Source organism: Cryptotermes secundus, unplaced genomic scaffold (genome assembly GCF_002891405.2).
Source record: "Cryptotermes secundus unplaced genomic scaffold, Csec_1.0 scaffold14, whole genome shotgun sequence".
Classification (NCBI taxonomy): domain Eukaryota; kingdom Metazoa; phylum Arthropoda; class Insecta; order Blattodea; family Kalotermitidae; genus Cryptotermes; species Cryptotermes secundus.
In genome coordinates, this window is record NW_019718022.1 from 210106 (window position 1) to 234187 (window position 24082).

The window sequence follows — 24082 nt, forward strand, 5'->3', positions numbered from 1 at the left end:
TACTTTGACACACTAGGATCGCACTTCATAGCGGCGGGCGACTGGAACGCCAAACACACCACTTGGGGCTCCAGGCTTACAACACATAAAGGTAACATGTTACTACGAGCAATTCAACAGAACAACTTGGATTATCTCTCCACCGGTGAACCGACATACTGGCCTGCTGACAGGAATAGAATACCTGACCTTCTTGACTTTGCAATCACCAAGAAAATACCAAGTACTCACTGTGACATAAAATCGAGCTTTGATCTTAGCTCTGACCACAGCCCTATTATCATAACGGTAAGCACTGAAATACTGACCAAGGAAACTGTCCCCCACCTATGCACCAAAAAAACAAACTGGGAAAAATACCAAGAATACATAAACCAACGTATCAAACCCAATACACGATTAAAGGAACATGACGAAATCGAAAAAGCAGTTCACGACTTTACAGTACTTCTCCAAAAGGCTGCTTGGAACGCAACACCCCCACACTGTCAAAAAACAATAGAAAATAATTTACCACTACGCATCAAAGAAATGGTCCTGGAAAAACGGAGAGCACGCAGAATATGGCAAACCACAAGAAATCCCAACGACAAAAGGTATCTCAACAGACTTACCCACAAACTCCATGCTACTATCCAAGACTTCAACAACGAAACTTTCGAATACTACATCACAAATCTGGAACCTAACGACCACTCATTATGGAGAGCTACCAAGAAACTCAAAAGACCCACAACTCCGATAGCTCCGCTAAGGCGAGAAGATGGGACGTGGGCCAGATCCAATTCCGAAAAAGCACAAATATATGCTGAACATCTTGTCAGAACTTTCACCCCTCTAAATAACCAAGAGGATGAAGAAATAAATTCCTATCTTGATTCCCCGTGTCAACTGTCACCACCAATTCGAACTATTACACCAAACGAAGTCATCACTCAGATTAAAATCACGAATTCACACAAGACCCCAGGACATGACCTAATAGTAGGGGAAACGCTCAAGCATCTACCAAGAAAAGCGATAGTTTTCCTAACCACCTTATACAACAGAATGCTGCATCTATCCTACTTTCCTGAACAATGGAAGTTTGCTCAAATCATTATGATTGCAAAACCTGGTAAACCTCCTACGGAAGCAACTTCTTACAGACCCATCAGCCTACTGCCAGTGCTCTCCAAGATATTTGAACGATTACTTCAAAACAGGATTCTAGAGCTATCTAATCCTGATAACCTCATACCAATCCACCAGTTCGGATTCAGAGAAGGACATTCAACTATACAACAATGTCACAGAATAGTTCACGCAATAAGAGATGGACTAGAAAACAAAAAAGTATGTGCAGCGGTATTCCTGGACATACAGCAGGCATTCGACAAAGTCTGGCACCAAGGACTCTTATATAAAATAAAAAAGATTATGCCTAGTCAACTGTTCCTGCTACTAAAGTCCTACCTGTCGAACAGATACTTCGACATCAAGACAACGAAAGTTGAAACTAACTACTATCCCATAAAAGCCGGAGTACCCCAAGGCAGTGTCTTGGGTCCGCTCTTGTACCTTCTGTATACAGCTGACATACCTACCGCCAATGAGACCACCATGGCCACATTCGCTGACGACACTGCGATCTTGGCGCTGGACCAGAATCCCATAGCTGCTTCCAAAAAGCTTCAGAACCATCTCAACATCCTACAACATTGGCTCAACAAATGGAAAATCAAAGTCAACAATGACAAATCTGTCCATATAAACTTCACAACTAGATCCACAGAAAGCCCACAACCGATGTTAAACGGTGAATTTATCCCTCGGAAAAATGAAGTCAAGTACCTGGGTCTACACCTTGATCAGAAGCTAACGTGGAAAGCGCACATAAAGGCAAAAAAACTACAGCTCAACATTAAAACAAATAAAATGAACTGGCTTATTGGCAAAAAATCCAAACTGTCTCTAGATAACAAACTAATCATATACAAAGTCATACTAAAACCCATATGGACATATGGTATAGAATTATGGGGATGCGCGAAACCAACCAACATCAAAATACTCCAGAACTATCAATCGAAAATTTTAAGAATAATGACAAATGCACCATGGTACGTCTCCAACCAGACCCTACATGAGGACTTAAAAATACCATACATCAAGGAAGTAATACACTCTCAGGCCGCAAAATATAGAAACAGGAACACGAACCACAAAAATAAACTGATCAACCAGCTCATTAGTGATCAAACTGTACCTAGAAGGCTCAAGAGACAGTGGCCCGAAGACTTAGTTAAGTAACATAAGGTGAACCGGCACTGGCCGGCAACACCTACAGTGTCAATTGACTTATCACATTTACTAAATACTCGTAATATGTTGAGTAGATTGTAAATATACAGGAAATTAAAAAAAAAAATCTCTCTGTGTATGTCAGGCGAGCGCTGATAATCAGTAAGAGAGATTATTTGTATGTTGAACTGTATATTACTGTATCAACTACTTTGTTTTAAGTGCAGAATATTGTTGTGTAGACTGCATACTTTTGTATGCATTTTGTGTACCTTGTTTATGACACACAACAGGATGCATATTTAACGATGCTGTATAAGCGACAGCTTTCGTGAATGACTTACTGGACCCTGATCACGGACGGAGAATCTGGAAAGATTTGTAACTAAGCTATTTGATATTATTTATAGTGGAGGAGGTGGAACAAAGCCGGGATAGTGCAGTTGGCTTAGCGACTGGCTACGGGCTGGACGACCAGGAAGACGGATTTCTAGTCCCGGTGGGGGCAAGAATTTTCACTTCTCCATGTCGTCCGTACTGGCTCTGGGGCCCGCCCTCTCATCCAATGGGTACGGAAGGCTCTATGACTGGAATAAGGCGGCCGAGACGTGAAGATGACCACTCACCCCAAAGTAGTACCGAAATCAAGAAAACGTGGGTCTGTACACCCACTCGCCCGTACACCTTCAATGGCGTACTGCTTAACTGGTTAAGCACAGGCACAATTAGAGGAGGTGGAGCAGATGAAATTCTCGATACTTCTGTCGAGATAACTTGTTTCTCGAACCGAGATAGGAACCGTATTGCTTCCGAACTGTCAGAGAGCTGGAAGCAGGCGCGTTGCAATGCGGGTCACGCTCGGCGCGCGAGCAAGAATGCTGTCTGCTCACTTGAGCATGGGGAGAGGTTGCGGTGTGACCCCGGTTCTAGCGATGCTCCGCCACGGCAGTGAACACAGCCCCCCCCCCTGTCACGTTGGAAAGAAATTAAATATTTAAACAAGTGAGATATTTTGAGTCCGATCACAGGTTTCTCGCGACTCAAGGCGCATGCTCGAAGATTCGGCGTCGTGGTGCCGGACTGTACTGCCTGCATCTTCAAGGTACTTATTCTTCTGCCCTGAAGACGGACTCAGCAGGTTCCTTCCGGAAGGTTGGTAACAGTCTGCTATAATATCAGATGTCGCATTCCAGCGGACTGTAATGCGATCATCATAGGCCCTGCCGTGATATTCTTAAATGTAACTTCACCATCATCGTGGGCAAAATAGTAATTTTTTAGCCGAAGACTTCCTTAGAAGACCTGCCAGATTGCATCCGGTTTTCGTTTCTTTCGATTTCGCAACAATAGGTTTTTTTCTTTTTAACAGAGCGAGGACGTCAGCCTTGGGTCCAGCCCCCAACCTGCGGGATCAGGTCCCTGTATTTATGTCACCCAATGACAGGGTGGCCCAGTTATACCCCCAGGCACCGGATTCGTTTTCTACAACTCTCAGGGCTACAGTGTAGGTATTCTAACCCGCCTCCACACGGGGCTAAATCTCACAATTTAGAAAATACGAGTACATGGAAGTTCCTTGATGCAGCCCATTTCTTGAATCGTACGTGAGCTCATCTCGGGCGTGGCTGCATGGAGACTGAAGTTTCATTACCGTCTGTACCAAAGCACGAAATGTAAGCTACAATATTTATATTGTCTTCTCATCTGCACGTAGGTTTTTCCCCTGTGGTGTCTTCTCTCGAGTTTTGCAGGCAAAGGTTTTTGTAAACCCAGTTCCTCAGTGGAGCCAGTATAGCGACAGACTACGCGCTGGATGACCAGAGTTCGATTGCCGTTAGGAGTAGGATTTTCCTCTTCTCCACACCGTCCAGACCGGCTGTGGTGTCCGTCTAACCTTTTAGCCAGTGGGTACCGGGGCCGATTTCTCTGGGGGTAAGCTGATCACTCACGTCCATCTGGTGCCGAGGTCAGCTCCCCAACATGTCTTCATACAAGGAAAACTTTACCTTACTATGCGCCCCAGAATAGTGCAGTCGGTATGGCTTCTGGCTACAGTCTGGACGACCGAGGGATCGGAGTTCGAGTTGCGATACGGTCAAGAATTGTTTCTCTATCTTCAGGTCGTCCAGACCGGTTCTGGAGCTCACCCAGCCTCCTATCCAATGGGTACCAGGGGTAAAGCGGCCGGGGCGTGAAGCTAACGACTCAACTCAAGCTGTGGGTCTATACATCCACTCCCCCTATGCCTTCATGGCATAGTGCTTAAGCACAGGGACAACTTTACGTTACCTATGCGCCCCAGTGCGTTGTCCATGCTGTGATCTGTAAGTAACGAGCAGAGATTCTGAAGCTTGTCTCGTTGTCCCTGCTACTTGCATTTCGTATTCAGATACCGTGCGGGGTTTGGGTGTAGCCGCTTCGCTGTCTTGCCATCTTAGGTTGTGAGAATGTAACTAGCGTAGGAAGATGCACCGCGGCTTCTCTGAAGAGCTCTGTCTTCTGGGATATAGCGACGTTTCCACTTTCAGCCCGAAGAATAAGCCAAACACGAAACCTCGGTGAAGCAGGCAGCAAGCTTATGTCCTAGGACTGTCCATAAACTCAGATCGTCTGGGCGCTGTTCACACCAAGTGAATACAGCAGAGGCATGCTGAGGAGTGTGGTGGGGGCTGGGGGGATGAACCCGACAAACTTCGCAGTACTAAGGACAAATGAAGCTATGCACGCAGGCAATTTTTAATTTCTAAATTGATAGCACACACAGCTTCAAAGAACAGAGCTTCATTACCATAACTAACTCACTTCATGGCGCTGAGCCCTTCTTGAGGAGCCGCCAGTTACGCAGCTACTCAGTAACTTCCCAGCGTTTTATGGAACCCGAAGGTTCAGTACTGTGTTCACAAGAGCCCTCCACCGGTCCCTATCCTGAGCCAGATCGATCCAGTCCATACTATCCCATTCTGTGTCTCTAAGGTCAATTTTAATATTGTCCACCCACCTACACCTTGGCCTTTCCAATGCTATTTCCCCTTCCGGACTTCCCACCGATATCCTATATGCATTCCTCTTCTCCACTATTCATGCTACATACCATGCCCATCTCATCCTAATTGATCCTTCTCAGTATACGTGGCGAAGAGTACAAGTTATGAGAGCTTCACTGCCATAATTAGCTGTATCAGAGAAATGGTTAAGGTAGGTGGCATGTACATGGGACGCAACATCGTAGTTCCCTAGTGCCATTAAGGTAATTCTGCGACAGGTTCGTTATGTCAGAAGAAGTATATTTCAGTGCTAATGTCAGGCACTTGTAAGCAGTAGAGCTTTCACGTTATCGCATTAGAAGTTCTGCACTGTAACTGAAGCACACAGAATTGGGTAAAGTTATTCAGACTTTCGTCTGAAATGTGAGACATCGTCTCACGTCGGTACCTCTCAATCCTGAATCAATGTAACCATCTCCTGGGGTCCAATTGAGAGCCTTTCATATTTTAGCCTGCTTTCGGTATTTTAAAAAATTAAAAGTAGGCTTATGAGGTCACCATGCTGCCTGTGTGGGGCGTGAAGCTGACCACTCACCCGAACTAGTCCCGAGGTCAAGAAAATGTGGATCTGTGCTCTAACTCCCCCATACGCCTTCATGGCGTAGTCCTTAATTAGTTAAGCGCAGGGCAACTATACCTTTTTTTATTTTACATGAAGACGAATGGGGGAGTGGATTTATAGATACAGAGATTTTGGGTTTTCGGACTTTATCCACCGTTCTGGTTTTAAGATAACTAGGGTCCAGTGATTGAGGCCGGCTCTTTCTAAGGGACCCAACAGAATAGGTGATTTCCCTCACCTGAGAACGGAAACAGATCCAGTTTCCAAAACGTCGTGTTTTTCTTAGTTATCTTAAAAACCAGGACGATGGATAAAGTCCGAAAACCCAATATCTCTGTGTGTTATGCACCATCGTCAGAATCGTATAGTAACTACTTGGATTTATAGACCCACGTTTTCTTGATTTCGGCCTTTTTTGGAGGTGAGCGTTCAGCTTCACACTCCAGCCGCTTAACCCCCAGGGAAGAGTTCCCGGTACCCATGGCGTAGGAGGCTGAATGGGCCCCAAGGACCGGTCTGTGTAGAAGTAAGACATTTTAAAATTTCTTGAGACTCCGTCCCTCGAGGATTGGAATATTAAACGGGCGTGTATTGGTAAAATTTACCGTATTCAATACAGCGGTGCAGACACGTGAAAACAAAGCGAACTTATTGTCACTTACTGAATTTATAAAAATTTCTCGAAATGAGATCCTCCATGTTCCGTACACAACCCACAACGTTGTGATACCTACCAACTGACTGGCAGGTTTGAATCAGAATATTCCCGTTAATACGAGGGAGTGGTTTAGGCTAAGTGACTTTCGGGACACTGTGTATACACGCATATATGTTCCAGGCTGTTTTAAAGACGTATAAGAAATAAAGAGTATTGGTCGGATCTGTTTTGTAACAGCGAATTCCATCTTGGTGTGCTGAAACAATGCCCCGTTATTTTCTTGTGTGTTAAGGAGATGTCCCCCCCCCTGAAGCCAGTCCGTCAGGCTGCTTGTCTGCAGTGGTCTAGAAGCATCGCAGAATGAAGTTACTTGGGCTTCTCCTATTTATATTTGCCATTTTGAAACATTTTGGGTAAACACGCCAAGCAGGTTGATAATAGTGGCAACGGTCTAGACTTGCATTCGGATGGTGCTTGGTTCAAATCTCGGCTTCGATACAGGTTATCATGGACAGATATTTCGATGTATATCTGAGTTTTTCCAGGCCAATGGGGGCAAAGTACCTCAATAAGGCCTCGAGTACTTCCGTCCGAATCATTTTTAATTCATCCTTCGACTGTCAGTCTGCCATTGGACGCTGTATATCGAAGTGTCTTAATGAAACCACTGAGAGGATAATGATCATGTCGTGGAATGTGTAAAATCAAGTTAATGGTATTCAGGTTGCACCATTCGCATCAGTACAAGGATATCTGATATCTGCAGCCCACACTCTCTGACGAAGGTAAACCTGTAGAATTGAAACGGCCTTGGTTCTTCCCCACGTGGGTGAATCTAATGGGATTCGATTGATATCGATTCGAGTAATCAACTCGTACAGTGATACGTTAAGAGTACCTTGTCTGCTGACTGGTCGCGCGGATCGGAATTTCGTACGTCATAAAGACGGCAGAGTGCCCTGATTTCCAGTTGCCGGATCATGAAGGTAATATGGGGCCCCTCTATTTGGAGAGCAGTCGAAAATATAAAAGTTCGTAGGCCGCGGGTTGAAGTCAGGTGAGCGGTGAGGTTGCCGGCTCTCGAGGCATTTAACCGTCTACTTTCTGTTCTCTGATCTTTGTCAGCAGTTTTTAAAATTTGACGCAGATGTTTTCCCCTAGGTAAAAAATACACTGATTCTTTGATAGATTCGAATTTCTAATTAGGCCTAATTACTGGAAGTGTAAATTCTTCCCTTTAGGCCTTTATGGGGATAGTGGATGGGCACGCGGCAGCGTAGTTGGATTTTTTTTTTCAGTTCTAATCTTTCCAGCCGCACCATGACCCTGGGGGTCGGCCCAGCCTTTTAACAGAAATGGGTACTAGGAATCTTCCTGGGGGTAATGGGCGGCGGGCGTGTAAGGCTGTCAACCTTACCGCCATCTGTGAGCCGATTGTCTACAGAAATTATGGGAGTCTCGACGTCTCACAACCCTATGAGCCTTCACGGCCTGTTACAGGGGTAGCTTTACCTTAACTTGAGGGATAGTGGATTCGAATCAGAAGTTCTGAAGAACCATTAAAGTGTGGAAAAATTTGCATAAAGTTTATCAATTTTGGATCATTGAAATGTTAACGTGAGATGACGGATAGGCCAACATGAAATTACAGCGAACGCTGTATAATTGTATGTACTTGTTGACAGGAGGAGATTGGTGAGGTGTTCGACAAGTGGCAGAATTTGAGGAAACCATCCGCTTCCATACCGATCCCTGCCAACAAGAAGAGCGCGCCTCTGCCTCCTCCGCGGCGTCGCAAGAACCACGATCTGCCAGACTGGTCGGAGGGTTTTCTGGCCGAGTTCAACGACCTCATCGCACAAGAACTGAGCCAGTTGGAGGCGAGCCATGCGGTGACAGCTGGAAACATGCGCCTGAGGATAACCAGGTCGCGCTCCTGGGAGAACAGTGATACGGACATATCTGGGACGCCACCCCCTTCTCCGGTGGCGTCGGACTTGTCCTCCGGTTGCAGTCCCAGCCTTCACCACCGCGCCCTGAGGCTTACCAGAGTTCTCCGTCGGCAGCGGCCGCCCCTACTGCCGGGTCAGACTCCCCCCGGCGACGCGATTCTCATGAAGGTGTCCTCCTTGCCAGACGCCGACGTCAGGTACGTGACTGCGTCAGACAGCGATCTGGTGACCCGCAGGAAGAAGGATGGACCGCCTTCAGCGTTTCCTCGCTGTGACTCCACCGGCGCCTTGACTTGGCACGAACAAATGGTCCGACAGAACAACAGCGTCTCACAGATCGGCACATTCCCTGCAGAAGACGTCGTGGTGAGTAGTCGAACTGAAACTTTATCTTGTATGGCCTAACAGACGAATGCGGTCCAGGGGCGTTCTTTTTTCCGAGTGTTAGCATCTCGAGTCAACCCCAGGGCCGTAGTGCGGCTGGAAGGATTAGGTTAGTTGAAAAAATCCACCTCATCGCAACTCGAATCCGTGACCTTCCGTCTTGTAGCATAATGCTCAACCAACTATGCTGCCGCGTGCCCCGAGTCAAGAATGAGGAGTACAAAGGAGTACAACATAGTTAACCTGCGAAAAGAAGACTGGATGTGTGTTGTAGTTACAGTGAGACTGTTAGAAATCTGTTGCCATGATACGACTAGTGAAGACAGTAATTTGTGGCGTGGGTAGATTAGCGATAAAGCTATAATTGAGTGCGATTAAGATATATTGTAAAAGTAGGAGTTAATAAACCCATTCACACAATCCAGAACCCGTTACTGTTGGTCACGGAACCCCGGACACGTGACAGTATTGACCATAATCGGTACTGCTTACCTTGTGTTGTTAAGGAGATCAAATTAAGAAGGGCGGCCCGAAGGGGTATGCTTAAAGCATGGGGAAATAGATGAATACAAAATTTTGATTAGGCAATATATTGTATTTCAGCATCCTGTTGCATTGGGGTATCATTTGTAGTCTTGCTTTCCATCTGCAATGCAGCAATTTAAAATTTAAACGTCACTAAATCACATTTAATTCACTAAAATGTTCGTTAAATGTTTAAAACGTCATTAATGTACATTTATTTTTAATGACAGGTTAAAGACTTAACGAGCATTTTAGTGAATTAAATGCGATTTAGTGCTGTGTAAAATTTAAGTTGTTTCATTATAGACGGAAAACAAGACTGCAAATTGAGTAGGGGGGTGCGAGTGTAGAAACACAGCACCTGATTGGGTTCTGAATTAGGAAAAGAGTTCCGAAGGAGTTTACTTCCAAACAGTTGTCTATGCCCTGGTCTGTGTTGTGCAGCAGACGCTGCTGACGACCATCAAGCCCGATGCCGACGCCGCCGTGGACGCCGGCACTCAGACCTCCCCCCCGCTGTCCCGCAGCTCGAGCTTCACCTGGGTCTCGACCTCGTCGCTGCTGCTCCACACAGATGACGAAGACGACGACGAAACGTCCACTACTGCCTCCTCCTCGTCGTCATGCTCACCGCGGCAGAGCAGCTCCCGGGACTCGCTCTCAGACTCCCCTATGGGCTCCGTGGAACGCGACGAGCCGGAGTCTGGCATCGGAACGTCTTCCCCACCTCGTTCCAACAAGTGCACAGGTAGGAGAGGCTTGTTGACGCCTGCGTACAGTCTGAGGATGTTACCTCAGTGTTTGCTGATAATACAATTAAAACATTATTAGTTTTTTTTCCCCAAACTTGTCTGTATTTCTTGGTTAGTTTTTAGTACGTCAATTCTTTATACTTATCAGCCACAATTCTTTGGGTCGGGTTGAGACTTTGTCCACTTGGTACGTCGGACACGCCTGTTGCACCAACCCCGGATGATAAGTGAGTATGGAGCATCCGGTGGAATGAGAATTGGCAGGGGAATTTAGCGACCACAAGGAGCAGAGCTAGGTCAGTCGTTACAGCGACGTTTCTCTGGCCCTGGGGTCCACCCAGAGTGGGTACCAGGGGCTGTATCCCCCTGTGCGTGATGCTGACAATGGAACGGTTAGCGTGTACTGTCTGTGTATATATCATCATGTAGCCCCCAGATGTAAGGAAGCGTTGATAACCCCGGACTATGACAAGTGTGTGTGTGTCAACAGCCCCCGGAGGCGGCTCCAACAAAGTACGGCGCAAAGAGACATGGGAGCGGCTTAGGAGGCGGGGGTCCACAGGTCGACCATCGTGTGGGAACTGTGAAGACGTGTGGGTTCGCCGTGAAAGTGTGGAGACACAGACTCGAGAGGACTGCAGTTCGCTTCCCCGTGCCGTCAGGCCCCGTCGTCTACCGATCAAGCCCCAACACCTGACGTCCAGTCCCAGTCCAAGTGAGGACCGTGACTCACCGTCTAGCGCCTCCCTGACGCTGACCACCGCGCCCCTGTCGGCCGAGCTGGGTAACAAGTCATCCTCAGCGCCTCTCCTGGTCAAGAAGACGGTGTCTCCCGGTGCAGGTGGTGGAAAGCCAGAGGACAACGCCAAAAAGAGGGTAACCACCTTGCCTTGTTCTGGTTTGTAATTGCATAATAACACTATATCAGCTACTGAGATTGGTTGATGGATTGGTGATGGTGATCTGAATGGATGAATGAATATACTCGTCAATACTGGACGCTCGGGTAACTGAGTGGCAAAAATGAATTAATGCATGAATAATTTAATTTTTGAGTGAATTAGAATGAACGAATGAATGGCGACCGACTGCGCATGAAATTTGAGGTTCTCGTGGCAGTGAATATCAAGGTTTTAAGTCCTTCTGGGAAATGATACCGTATAGTTTGGTAGATGGGTACCAGTTCGAATTTGTGGACGTTTCGTTAGGTAGCCTACCCGTAGAGATTCTGTGTACGAGATCTGATATTCTCATGGGAGTGGAGATCAGTGTACCAAACTACACGACGTCATAGTTCTGAAGAACGTAACCGTCAGCTGTGGAGAGCGTTAGCTTACTAATATTGTGGAAGCAAGTGCCATTGGAGGTAATGTCTCGCTATCCAAATAATATTATGTAAGATGGAGTATTGTGCTCTGCGGCCATAAACAAGCCCTTCTTATCTGAGAAGTGTGGTCGTAAATTCTGTCTGTAAGGCATCCCATGATCTCTAGCGTTAATGGAGATGAATCAGCCAAGGTGCGCAATATAATTCTGGAAACGGAAGCCAGTGTCAGTAGTGGTGTCAGCTCCTTACAGAATTTAATAACTTTTCTCATAGGCCTGATTTATTGTTATGCTTCACCATACCATAGAACATATACCATGAGACTGCTGTGTCTTTATGGATAATTAGTTTCGGTCTCAAGGATCAAGTTATCTAGTGTCTTTTATTCTGTTATGTTGGCAACATTCTATTCAGTAAGCACATTAAGAAGGGCCGCGCCATAGCTCAAGCGGTTAGTCGCTGGCTTCCCACCGCGGCGACCCGGGTTCGATCCCGGGTCTGGTCAAGTGGGATTTGTGGTGGACAAAGTGGCGGTGGGGCAGGTTTTCTCCCAGTACTTCGGTTTCCCCTGCCAATCTTCATTCCACCAATTGCTCCACAATCACCCTCACCTATCATCTGGGGCTGGTACAATAGGCCAGAAATGGCCGCAGTACAAGGGACTTAGTCCCACCCCACTAGCAATAAAAGAAAAGCACATTAAGAAAGATTCACATGCAGTGAATTTTGTAGCAGACAGTGAATGTCCCTAACTGTATGCTGATACCGGACGGTTGTCATAGTGGTAGTGCTGTAGACTCTTATTTTGGAGGTGAGAGGTTCGAATTCCGGCAGCTGGCCAACAAATCCACCCCTTGCATGCAAACTGAAAAAAAAAAACTATCACGGCCTGCATTTCGACTTTGTCCTTCGCCAGTTTAATTCACCTCGCAGTTCTATATATTCACACCCTATTTCTTTAAGATGCATGTTAATGTTATCATGTGCCGTCTGCGCTCAGGTCTTCAAATTGCCCTTTTTATTTTGTGGTTACCGTCTAAATTTATAGGAGAATATGCATTTGTAAGGTCTGAGGTCCTAACGGGGATGTATGTCAAGATCACTGTCTTCAGGAGCGTAGATATTTATCAGAGTAAAACATCTGCAAATATCTACCAGCGTTGTAACGCAGAAGAAGGTGATTATGCATACATTCCTCTTCTCCATGTTATATGAACACGTAAAGGTAAAAGGTAGCCGGGCACGGTAGCCGAGTGGTCTGAGGCATGCACTGTCTTCGCTCGCTCGGAAGCCGGGATCTTGGGTTCGAATCCCACTGAGGGCATGGATGTTTGTGTGCGTTTTTCTGTGTTTGTGTACACGTAGAGGCCTTGCGACGAGCTGATCACCCGCCCAAGGAGTCCTACCGTATGTGTAAGATCTAGAAAAACCGAAGTGAACGGAGTTCATGGAGGTAGGCCTAGGCCCACTGGGGCTGTAGTGCCAAGGGGGGGGGAAAGGTAAAAGGTGAATCTGGGCCTCTGCTTCATTAATTAAGCGTCACTCCATGAAGACGTATGAGAGAGTGGAGGTATAGATCCGCGTATTCTTAATCTCGGTACTAGATGATGGCGAGGGAGAAGCCTTACGCTTCGGCTGATTAACCCCCTTATACCCAGTGGATATTAGGCTGGGTGGGTCTGAGATTCAGTCTCGACGCTCTGGAGACAAGAAGCTCTTACCCCTGTCGGGGTCGAACCGCGACTATCAGGTCCGTGAACCGTCGCTGTACCGACTGGGCTATCCCGGCTCCTGACACCAATGCGGTAGCTCCAGAAATAACCTAGAGAATATAGAGGCAGGAGAGTGGGTTGTTACGTGTTGCTAAATGCATCCCAGAAGTATAGCATCTCCCTTGAGGCTGTCTCGCTGCTAGAATCGAGTTACACTAATACGTGAACTGTAGGCGTGTGAGCAGAGGGGGCTTTGTAAAGTGCTGGATTGTGATTCTTCTGCGTCGGATTTGAGGTCCTGCCACCATGAAACTCTTAGACAGCGCAGTCGTTTCGGAGCAACATACCGCCTCAATTTTCAGGTTCGAAAAATAACTAAGAAACCAGCTTGCCGCCCACTTCTCTTGGTATCTTACTTATCCTGCCCTGCAACCATGAAAATGGGGCTCTGTGTTTCTCCGAAACGTCGAGCTGTCTGAACTACACGGCTCTATATAACCCAGAGGGCCCTTACTCTTCACAGACTGTGTTCCAGAATGTGAGGGTAAAGGCGAACGAACTGTGAATCTCTTCACTCAACTCCCTCCACCTTTGCTGTGTCTAAAACCTCTTTCGGGCCCGTAATCGTCAGATAATGATAACGGTCGTTACGTCATCACTGATTTTGGTTTCAACTTATGATTACGCCCAAAATCACCACACCGGAGATCTCGTTCAAGACACAGGGCTTCTCTTCTGGTAAATTGCCTTCTCAGGGTAGATGCTCCAGATGAAGCATAATGCGGTGCTACACAAAGCATAGAGCTTTATTGCCGCACCCCCATGGTGCATAGACACAGGGGACACTTTTTGGGAAAGATGTTTGAGCTTCTGATATTTGCATAAGAATGGCCAGCCCGATATCGCCATGCAGATGCAAATTGCCGAACCATATATGGCGCACAGTCAAACCGGATTTCTGACTCGCCACAAAGAAAAAAAATATTCAGAATGCGAACGTAAGATGTTGGTCAGTTCTCAGCTCAACTGACCCAATTTCATAAATCATGCAGTCCCACATTGAGTGCCTTCTCAAGATGGCGCCCACAGCGCGCCACGCACCTGGGCCGGCCAGGTGTGATCCCTCTGCAAGCTGATTCTTGATGTCCACGTAGCCCCGAACAGTTTCACAGCAGCAGTTTTGCTTTTTTTTGGGGGGGGGGGGTGAGACTGAGTCCGCTTGGTACTTCGGCCACTAATTGGCCTATTGCATCAACCCCGGATGATAGATGAGTATGGAACATTTGGCGAAATGAGAACTGGCAGGTAAAAGGTGCAGTTGTCCCTGTGCTTAACTAAATAAGCACTACGCCATGAAAGCGTATGGAGGAGCGGATGTATAGATCCACATGTTCTTAACCTGGACACTAGTTTGAGGTGAGTCGTCAGGTTCATGCCCAGGCGGCTTTACCCCCGGGGATAGAGTCATTGGATAGGACGCTGGGTGGGTCCCAGAGACGTTCCTTGGAGAAGAGAAAATTCTTGACCTTACCGGGACTCGAACTCCGATCCCTCGGTCGTGCAGCCCGTAGGAAGTCGCTATCCCGGCTCCTGAAGTGAAGATGAGCTGTATGAAAGGCTGTTGCGTGTTGTTCTGACCATACGCATGCTGGAAATCACTGTAATTGATACTAGTTTCGACTAGACCCTCAGCATTGCACCAGTGAACGGCATGGAATGTAATGCTTGGGTTAGGGTGACAGTGTCCACCTTTGCCGAACGAAGTTCATAACCTACCCTTAGATAGCATTACAACTGCATATTGTTATACTGTGAAGTTTAGTATGCCCGTCTCCAACCTGAGATTATAACATTATTTATTTTTTCCGTAGGTCCTGACGCAGCCACGTTCTCAGTCTGAGAGACATCTAGCAGGTAAGTGCGGAACTAATGCCAAACAGTAGAGCGAAGTGTGCGTTGTATGGAACCTGAACAGAATTCCTTGAATTGTGCAAGAGATCACGTGACTGGTGTTTGTGGACCATATTCGCCCTTCGTCCTCTCGTGGATTAGACCCTCTTTTCTATTCTCAGTCAGAAGTAACTGTAAAACTTTCGTCTTTATGGTACCATGTGATCTGTATGTAAAGTAAGTAAAGGTATCCCAGTAACAGACCGTGGAGGCCCATAGGGTTGTGAGACGTTGAGGCTCCCACATTTTCTAGACAGTCGGCTCATAGTTGGCGGCGAGGCAGCCTTACGCGCCGGCCGCTCCTTACCCCCAGGAATATTCTTGGTACTCATTTCTGTTAGAGGCTGAGTCGACCCCGGGGCTATAGTGCGACTGGAAGGATTAGGTAATCATCATCATCATCATCATCAGTAATCTGTCAGACGACAGGTCCACAGTCTCTTCCAAAACAATTCCTCCACTTAATGCGATCTAGAGCTTTCTCCTTCAAATGACAGTATCCTCTTCTGTCCCCAAGGTCATCCAGCATCATCTTACGTCTTCTTCCTCGTCTTCTTGTTACTTCTATCCGCCCCTCTATCTTTCCTTCAATAACTTCTTTTAGAAGGCAGTTTCTGCGTAAAACATGACCAATCCAATTAGCCTTCCGTTTTCTTATTTCGTGTAGGATATTCCTCTGCTCACTGACTCTAATTAACATTTCTTCATTTCTCACATAATCGGTCCAACTGATCTTCTCCATCCTTCTCCAACACCACATTTCGAAACTTTCCAGATGTTTCTGATCTACTGCCCTAAGTGTCCATGTTTCAGCCCCATACAGAGCTATGCTCCAAATGTAGCATTTCACTAGTTTCTTCCTCAAATTTAAGTCCAATTTGCTGGCGAAAAGATTCTTCTTCTTGCTAAATGCAGCTTTTGCCATGGCAGTCCTGGATTTAATTTCACTAGTACACCTTCCATAAGCTACCCAAATATTTAAAACATTTCACATTCTCCAGTTGTTTTTGGTCTATCTTTATTGTGACTGGGGTTGGTTGTCTCGAAATTTTCATTACTTTTGTTTTTTCCACATTCATTTCCATGCCGTATCACCTTCCAATTTCAATTAGTCTACCAATCGTGCCCTGTAGCACAGTTTCTTCCTTAGCCATTAACACAAGGTCATCTGCATATTTCACAGATTAGGTAAATTGAAAAAAAAAATCCACCTCATCGAGATTCGATCCCGCGACCTTCCGGACTGTAGGATAGTGCCTCAACCAACTACACTACCCCATACGAAAAAAAAACTTTAACTCTCCAGAACTCTAAATAATGCTACGATTGCATTGATCTGTTATTGAATTTAGTCTTATGACTAACTGTATTAAACGTTCAATGGCAACATCTGCTGGCCCTCGCCAACACAGTCACTCATGGTTCCGAGACTCGGGAGACGCATTGCCGTGTTTTACTCTCCCACGGCTCCTGGATTCGTCCAGCTCTGTCTCGAGACCCGGTCAGAGTCAGAGTCAGAGTTACTTTGCGACTGGGGGTTTACCGCCAATCAGTTCGTCTTGGCGTCAGCCTCTTGTACCTCACGACCAGAACCTTTCCCTTCACTACACTACACTACACGGGCCGCACAGGGAACATCGCGTGCCGCGGGAACGTGTCTACTGAGCTGTTGCCTAACAACGGCCTTCTCTTCTTGCTCTGCTATTCCGGCTTGTTAGTGTGGTGGAGGCGTACAGACACAAGACAGGAAGGTGATCTTACAAGCCTGCTTTTATTTCTGTTTCAAAATGAGGAAAATAGGCTAAAAAGAAGAGAGAGTGCAGGAGGAGGGAGAAGTTTTTGTCTCTACCGTAAAATTTGTCAGTACCCTTCGTCGTCTTCAGCCAGTAAAACTACTGCGCGTGTGTGAAGAATACGCAGTTAGCTGTCGTAGTTAATTGCCTGATTTTATTTATATATAGTGAAAGATGTGTTGTATTGTTTATTACAGTTTAAGGTGGGGACAGGACCTGCTCAGAGTTACGTGCAGGAAACACTTGTCACAGGCCGCGCATGCAGGATATATAAAGTGCGAAGTTCACTGTCGTCAAGAAGGAATCCAGCCTCCCGCTCGCCGTGTAAACTTCCCCAATAGTAGAAATGTCTTACGCTATTTATATGTGGATGTGTAACTCGGTAGGAAGATCTTGCTGTAACATTTCATATCGACGCCATTTTTAAACCCTTATCTTCAAAGGGCGGTATAGCGACTACGATACTCAAAGGGAAGTTTGGGGGAGTAGCTAATACAAAGCAGGATTTGAGGTTCTCACGGCGGTGATTATGAAGAGGCATGTCTTCTGGAATGTAACTCCGTGTAGACCTTTGGAAGTCAACAGATATTCCGGAGGAATATGTCGCCTCCTTCTTCAGGATCGAAGAATAAGCCGAACAAAAAAAACGGGGTGAAAGCAGGAGGCAAGGATAACTCTTACTTTCTTCGTGCTTTCACTTTGGGTTCTCGCTCGGCTTATTCTTCGACCCTGAAGATGGAGGCGAAATGTTGCTCCGAAAAGTAAGATTGAATTTCAGCGGACTACACAGCGGTATGTTCCAGAAGATATGACTCTTATTTTTGAAACTTCGGGGGGGGGGGGTTGCGGCCAAGAAGAACGCATGAAAGCCCTAATTCAGCCCTTCAGTTGTAATGTTTGCTCGCCCCTTGTCTTGATGTTTAACGCTGTGTGCTTGTATTCGGGATGTGCTGTGTTGAAATTTCGGAGGAGACGCTGGCCATTTTAAGTAGGGCTTCTCGGAGTTTCCCTCGGCCATGCTAGGAAAATTCCGGGGCAGTGTCTTGAGCAGGCCACTACAGCTTTTCGCAAATCCTTCCCAATTCATCATTCTTTCATTGTACCGTCTACCGCTATACAGAGTGTCTCAGGATGGAAGGTAAATATTCTGGGAGGTCATAGTATCGGCCATTCTAAGCAAAAAAGTGTATATGCACATGTGTCCTGTTCCGAACGGTTTCCGAGATAGAGCTATTTCACTGTACAGTTCCAAAACTGTTGATAAGAAAAAGATATTACGTACTGTTTCTAATTCATTCGTCAGTAATCTGTCAGACGACAGGTCCACAGTCTCTTCCAAAACAGTTCCTCCACTTGATGCGATCTAGAGCTTTCTCCTTCAAATGAGAATATCCTCTTCTGTCCCCAAGGTCATCCAGCATCTTCTTACGTCTTCTTCCTCGTCTTCTGGATCTCGCATACATGGTATCTCTGTTTTTGGAAAGAGACTATCCAGGAATCAATACCGGTATTTATTGTTCAAGTGACAAAGTTGGTACAGCTTACTTAGTATAATACATTTTCGAACATTCCCTTGTCAACATCAGTGCACTTCGCAACTCGTGTGAAGACATGGCGTGTTGCTCGTCAGTACAGTGTACAGTGCAGTAAAATAGCTGTATCTCGGAAACCGTTCGGAATAGGACACATGTACATGTACACTTTTTTGCTTAGAATGACCGATACTGTGACATCCCAGAATACTGACCTTTCCTCCTGGGACATCTTGTATAGTTTCGGTACAGGAAACATCGTTAAGAACCCACGGAAAGGGACTCAGCTTCATGGAGTTGGCTGTGTAGGCGTACTCGTGCGTTATTTAGTCGCTAGGTTCGTGGTGTGACGCGTTCGTTTCAGTATGTCCCATTTCACATGCCTTATATTGCGTCCTGATATATTGAAGTCCGCATTTCTCGAAATAGAAATGCGATCACAGAAACATTCACACAGAGCACTGAACATAATATTTATGTTCCCAATATTTGACGTGCAGACCGCGTTTTTACTTCCACTTTGCCTATACAAAGGAGGAACATTATTTAGCACAGTGCACCGCGCGTCACGAACGCGACTGAGGAGGTTAGTATAGAGGTAGCGGTTGCGACTTGTGTTAACGAGGTATTCAGTTCGATTCTCGGCTACACTTACTAGAGCTTTACTTCAATTTCTTTAGCCTCTCCAACCAAATAACGGTATAGTATCAGGTCAGTACAGCGACGGGCTGGACGACCGGATTTTGAACCCCAGCAGGGGCAAAGTCTTTATTTTCTCCACAGCGTTCATACCATCTCTGGGGCCTCTCCAGCCTTCTACCTAATGGGTACGATTTCCCATGTGGTAAAACGGCGAAGGCTAGAAGCTGACCACTCACCTCCACCTAGTGCCGAGGTCAAGAATGGTGGAGCTATACCTCCGCCCCCCCCATATGTCTTTATGGCGTGATGCTGAATTAAGCGCAGAGGCAACCGTGCCTTTTATAGTATCAGGTCACAGCTTTTTGCAAACCCTATTGTCCTTCATGAATCATAATTGCCTTTCAGTCTCACGTAACGCTACGTAATTTGTGCAGTTGAACTTTCTTGTGGCATTTGCGGATTATAAACCCGCCATCCATATTGATCTCTGGTGTGATGTGTTTCGTAGTTCCCAGATTTTTCAGTTGCAAAAACAGTACCGTGCAAGGAATTACTTGGCGTCTTAGAAGCATGGATAATTTCCTGTCTGTCAACAGTGATGGGATACTAATTACAGGGGAAGTTTCATGGCTGGGGTTGCTTAGATTAGGGGTGGCTTCTCCCCACAAAGTTTTGTGTTCATACCGCTACCGACAGCCGGAACTAACGACACTTATCGAGAACTGAGTTTGTTCACTGGCCGTTACCGGTGAGCAGGCTAGTTGAAGCGATAACTCACTTCAGTCGCCACGTATGGAGGTTGGTTTCAATTCCGGTATGGACCACCACGCGGTAGCCGGGATAGCGCAGTCGGTAAAGCGACTGGCTACATGCTGGACGTAGTTCGAGTTCTGGTAGGGTTAAGAATTGTCTCTTCACGTCGTCCAGACCGGCTCTGGGGCTCACGCAACCTCGTATCCAGCGGGTACCTGGGGCTCCTTTCCTGGAGGTAAAGAGAGATAAGATGGAATGGTATGGATTGGATAGATCTGGCTCAGGATAGGGACCAGTGAAGGGCTCTTGTGAACACGGTGATGAACCTTCGGGTTCCATAAAATGCTGGGAAATTCTTGAGTAGCTGCAGAATTGGCGGCTCCTCAAGAAGGGCTCAGCTTCATGAGTAAGTAAGTAAGTAAGTAAGTAAAGCGTGAAGCTGACCACTCATCTCCAACTTGTGCCGAGATCAAGAATACGTGGGTCTATACATCCATACATACGCCTTCATGGCGTAGTACTTAATTAAGCAGTATCAAGCTCTTCTCAATGGGAATCATTCAGATTTCTGATTACCGGGAGTGTAAATCACCCGTAGGTAGAAGCTCTCCTTTCAGTGTTCGTGATTTGAAGTGTTGTCGTCAGATAGTGACGCACATCATTACGTCATTGTAATAGAATTACGTCAGATAGTGACGCACATCATTACGTCATTGTAATAGAATTACTAGGTTCTGTTTCCAACACACGATGGATCCCAGAGTCAGAATCCCGGAGATTAGGTTTGCCCCCCTAAGGTCGCTTCAGCAAGGTATGGGTTACCCTCAAAGAGGGCCGTGCCATAGCTCAGGCTGTTAGTTGCCGACTTCCCACCGCGGCGGCTCGGGTTCGATCTCAGGTCGATACGTGGGATTTGTGGTGGATAAAGGGGCACTGGGGCAGGTTTTTTTTTTCCGAGTACTTCGGTTTCCCTTACAAATTCTCATTCCACCGACTGCTCCAGACGTCATCTGTAATCCTGGGCTGGTATAATAGGCTAGTTAGTGGCCGACATACAAAATGGGCTGTCTAACCCCACCCCACGAAATTAAAGAAGATATCTCAAAGATGCTGATAGACTTACACTCTCTCTGATGCTCATAAATTTCGTTCCAAAGGATCTGAGGGTGTGAAGAGTTGCATCTTCTGGGATAAAACGCAGTGTAGTCCGCTGAAAGTCAGTCGACATGCTTGGCACCTGCTTTCACGCTGGTTTCTAGCTTTGGCCTATTTTTCGACCCTGAAAATGGAGGCGAAATGTTTCTCCGAAACGTCGTTTCACTTTCAACGGACTTCTGCGTTATATCAAATTCCGTTCCGTTTATGGAACACCGAGTATGTTCGCAAGATATAAATATTATGTTTCTGGGCGTTATACAGCGTCCTGTTTCTATTTAAACGTTTCGGAGGTATACAGCGTCCTGTTTCTATTTAAACGTTTCGGAGGCTGGATTCTGCCTCCTCCAGGTAAAAGCTACTCAGTTGAGTTGAAACGATAGATCTAGTTCCTGTTTCTGGACCAGAGAGATAGGGACTGGCTCTATCTGTTGGGCCCAGCAGAGTAGGTTTCGCCTGAAGGGACAGACAGAATCCAGTCTCCGAAACGTTGTGTTTTAAATAAGAACAGGACGATGGATAATGTCCAGAAACATAATATTTATGTTGAATGTACCATCGTCACAAAATTGAGGACTTATGTTCTCAGGAGCTTTACACAACCCTGTGCCTTGTCAGTTTTACTTATACATATTTAAGGCCCATCAACTGAAGATGTAGGGGGAAAACCTTCCCCAGAACCACTTTTCTCCACAGCATATCCCACATGGACTACACTTGAATTGAACCCAGGACCCTGCTTTGAGAAGCCTACTACTAGCCGCTTACACTATAGCACGGTTAGCCATTTAACAACACTTTGTCAGCTGCCAAGGTTTATGTAGCGTTCATGAGATGCTCATAGAAGTGGATGCTTTTTAATGTTACATTAATTACGTAGGGGGTATTAGTAAAGTAATCTCTTTGCGAAATGATTTTCACGGTATGAAGACGTATGGGTTTGTGGTAGACAGACGTGAGTGGTCAGCTTTATCTTCGATGAGGAGAGACACTTGTATTCGTTGGATAAGAGGCTGTGTGGGCCCCAGAATCAGTTCAGATGTTGCGTATAAGAGGAAAACTGTGCTTGTGATAGGAACCGAACCCCGATTGCCCTAACATCCAGCACGTAATCTAGTAGCCTAACTACGTAGGGTGAGGGTGGTGTACTGCTGGCCTTGTTTCTGGGGTGGATTTGTAGGCAGAGAGGGGGTACACGTTACGACCTCCCGTGCGTTGGATCCAATTAGCCCCCCTGACTCGTTGAAAGGTCAGGAGGAAACCTGGACTGCAATTTACTCTGTGCGGCGTTAAGTTTAACGAGCTGCTGCCATGACAACTGAGACACTTCTTTACGCTCTGGTCTCTTAACGTTCTTCGGAGCATTGGTTCCTGGCGTTTACCCATTTACGAGGTGGTATCGGAAAGTTCCCAGACTTATTGTTGTAACTGCCTCAGTGAAAGATGAGAGGGGAGGCCAAGGTCACACTTCCGCAAGCCTATTACACCAGTCTGCCACGTGACACTACGCTGTGAACACGCATTGTTTTTGCACCAGTGCTTTTTCGACTTCGTGTTTCATTTTGTCTGCGATGAATGGCAACATTGAGCTACGTGTCTACATCAAGTTTTGTGTGAGGCTCGGCAGATCCGCTACCGAAACCCTTGAAGTGCTTCGTGAGGCTTTTGGAGAACATTCTTTAAGTCGGACAGCGGTTTTTCAATGTCATCCCCTTTTGAAGGCTGTTCGAGTGTCAGTTGAGGTTGACAAAGGTTCAGGGAGACAAAGCACAGGCAAACGACAGAAAATGTTGAAAAAATTAATGAACGCGTCCATAAAGACCGTCGCCGAACAATGCACGAGTTCGCAGACACCGTTGGGGTCAATTATGGAGTTTGCCAGGTTATCTTAAGTGAAAACTTGAACATGCGCCGCATTGCCCCGTCATCACGACAACGCGGATACCCACACGTCCCTGAAAGCCACAGACTTCGTGACTCGTATGATGCACGGTTTGGTAGAGGAGCGATGGATCCTGTCTTACGTTATACAGTAAGGTTAATTTGTCCCTGTGCTTAATTAAGCACCACATGGTAGAACGGAGGTGTAGCTCCACCATTCTTGACCTCTGCACTGGATGGAAGTGAGTGGGCAGCTTCACGCCCCGGCCGCTGTAACTCCGTGAAAAGTGCCTCCGGTACCCATTAGATTGGAGGCTGGCTGGGCCCCACAATCTGTTTGGACGACGTTGAGAAGAGAAAATTCTTGTACGTACCGGGACTCGAACTCCGACTCCTTTGTCGTCCAGCCCTTAGTCGCTAACCCAGTTCGCGGTGAATCTTCCTGGGGAGGGTAAAGGGCGGCCGGAGCGTAAGACTGACGACCTCACCGCCATGTGAGCCGACTGTCTAGAGAAAATGTGGGAACTTCGACGTCTCAGAACCCTATGGGCCTTCACGGCCTGTTAACAGGGATAGCTTTACCTTTTTTACCATATAAACCGACCCATGATTGATGAATTTTGAAAGAAGCGTTAGTGGCCCGTTCGAGATACTATCATGGCATGTGCCTCAAGTGGCAGGGTTAAAGTAAGCCTCAAACTTTCCGTGAGCTGAATGGACATCCGGTCAAAACAAATCAGCAAATCGAGGATTAGTGTACATAACAAAACAAAAAAGGAGTTCGAACTGGTAAAACCTATCACATTTTAAAGATCCGTTTTAATATTATCCTGTCATCTACGCTGCGTGCCTTGCACACTTCATCCTTGATTCGACCATTCAGATATTTGGTGAGGAGTACAAAGTATGAAGTTCCTCGCTAAGAAATTTTGAGTTCTGTCCGCAATGAATTAAGACGAAAGAGGTAAAAAAAGAGCGAGGAATGTTTCCGGGTACCGTGTGTGGGCGTACTCGAAGGGGTGGAAGAACGGAACATTGGTGATAAAGGAAGGCCGACGGAAAGATGAGAGGCGAGGGAGAATGGAAGAGAGACTGGCTCTGTCCATTCCCGTTACATTTCACGTTCAAGTTGTGCAGTTATTTACGGCGGACCCGAGGTGAGTCTTTGCCTCTGTGA

The 24082-nt window shown here is 46.4% G+C and overlaps 1 protein-coding gene across 1 annotated transcript in view; it reads left to right on the top strand.

Moving 5' to 3' along the window:
- Positions 1 to 24082, top strand: part of LOC111861210 (rho GTPase-activating protein 7) — a 174637-nt gene that overhangs the window by 36228 nt on the left and 114327 nt on the right. The window contains exons 3-6 of the mRNA XM_023849671.2: positions 8233 to 8865; positions 9853 to 10156; positions 10651 to 11036; positions 15071 to 15113. Coding sequence (XP_023705439.1) covers positions 8233 to 8865; positions 9853 to 10156; positions 10651 to 11036; positions 15071 to 15113 — 1366 coding nt within the window. The remainder of the gene's footprint in view (positions 1 to 8232; positions 8866 to 9852; positions 10157 to 10650; positions 11037 to 15070; positions 15114 to 24082) is intronic.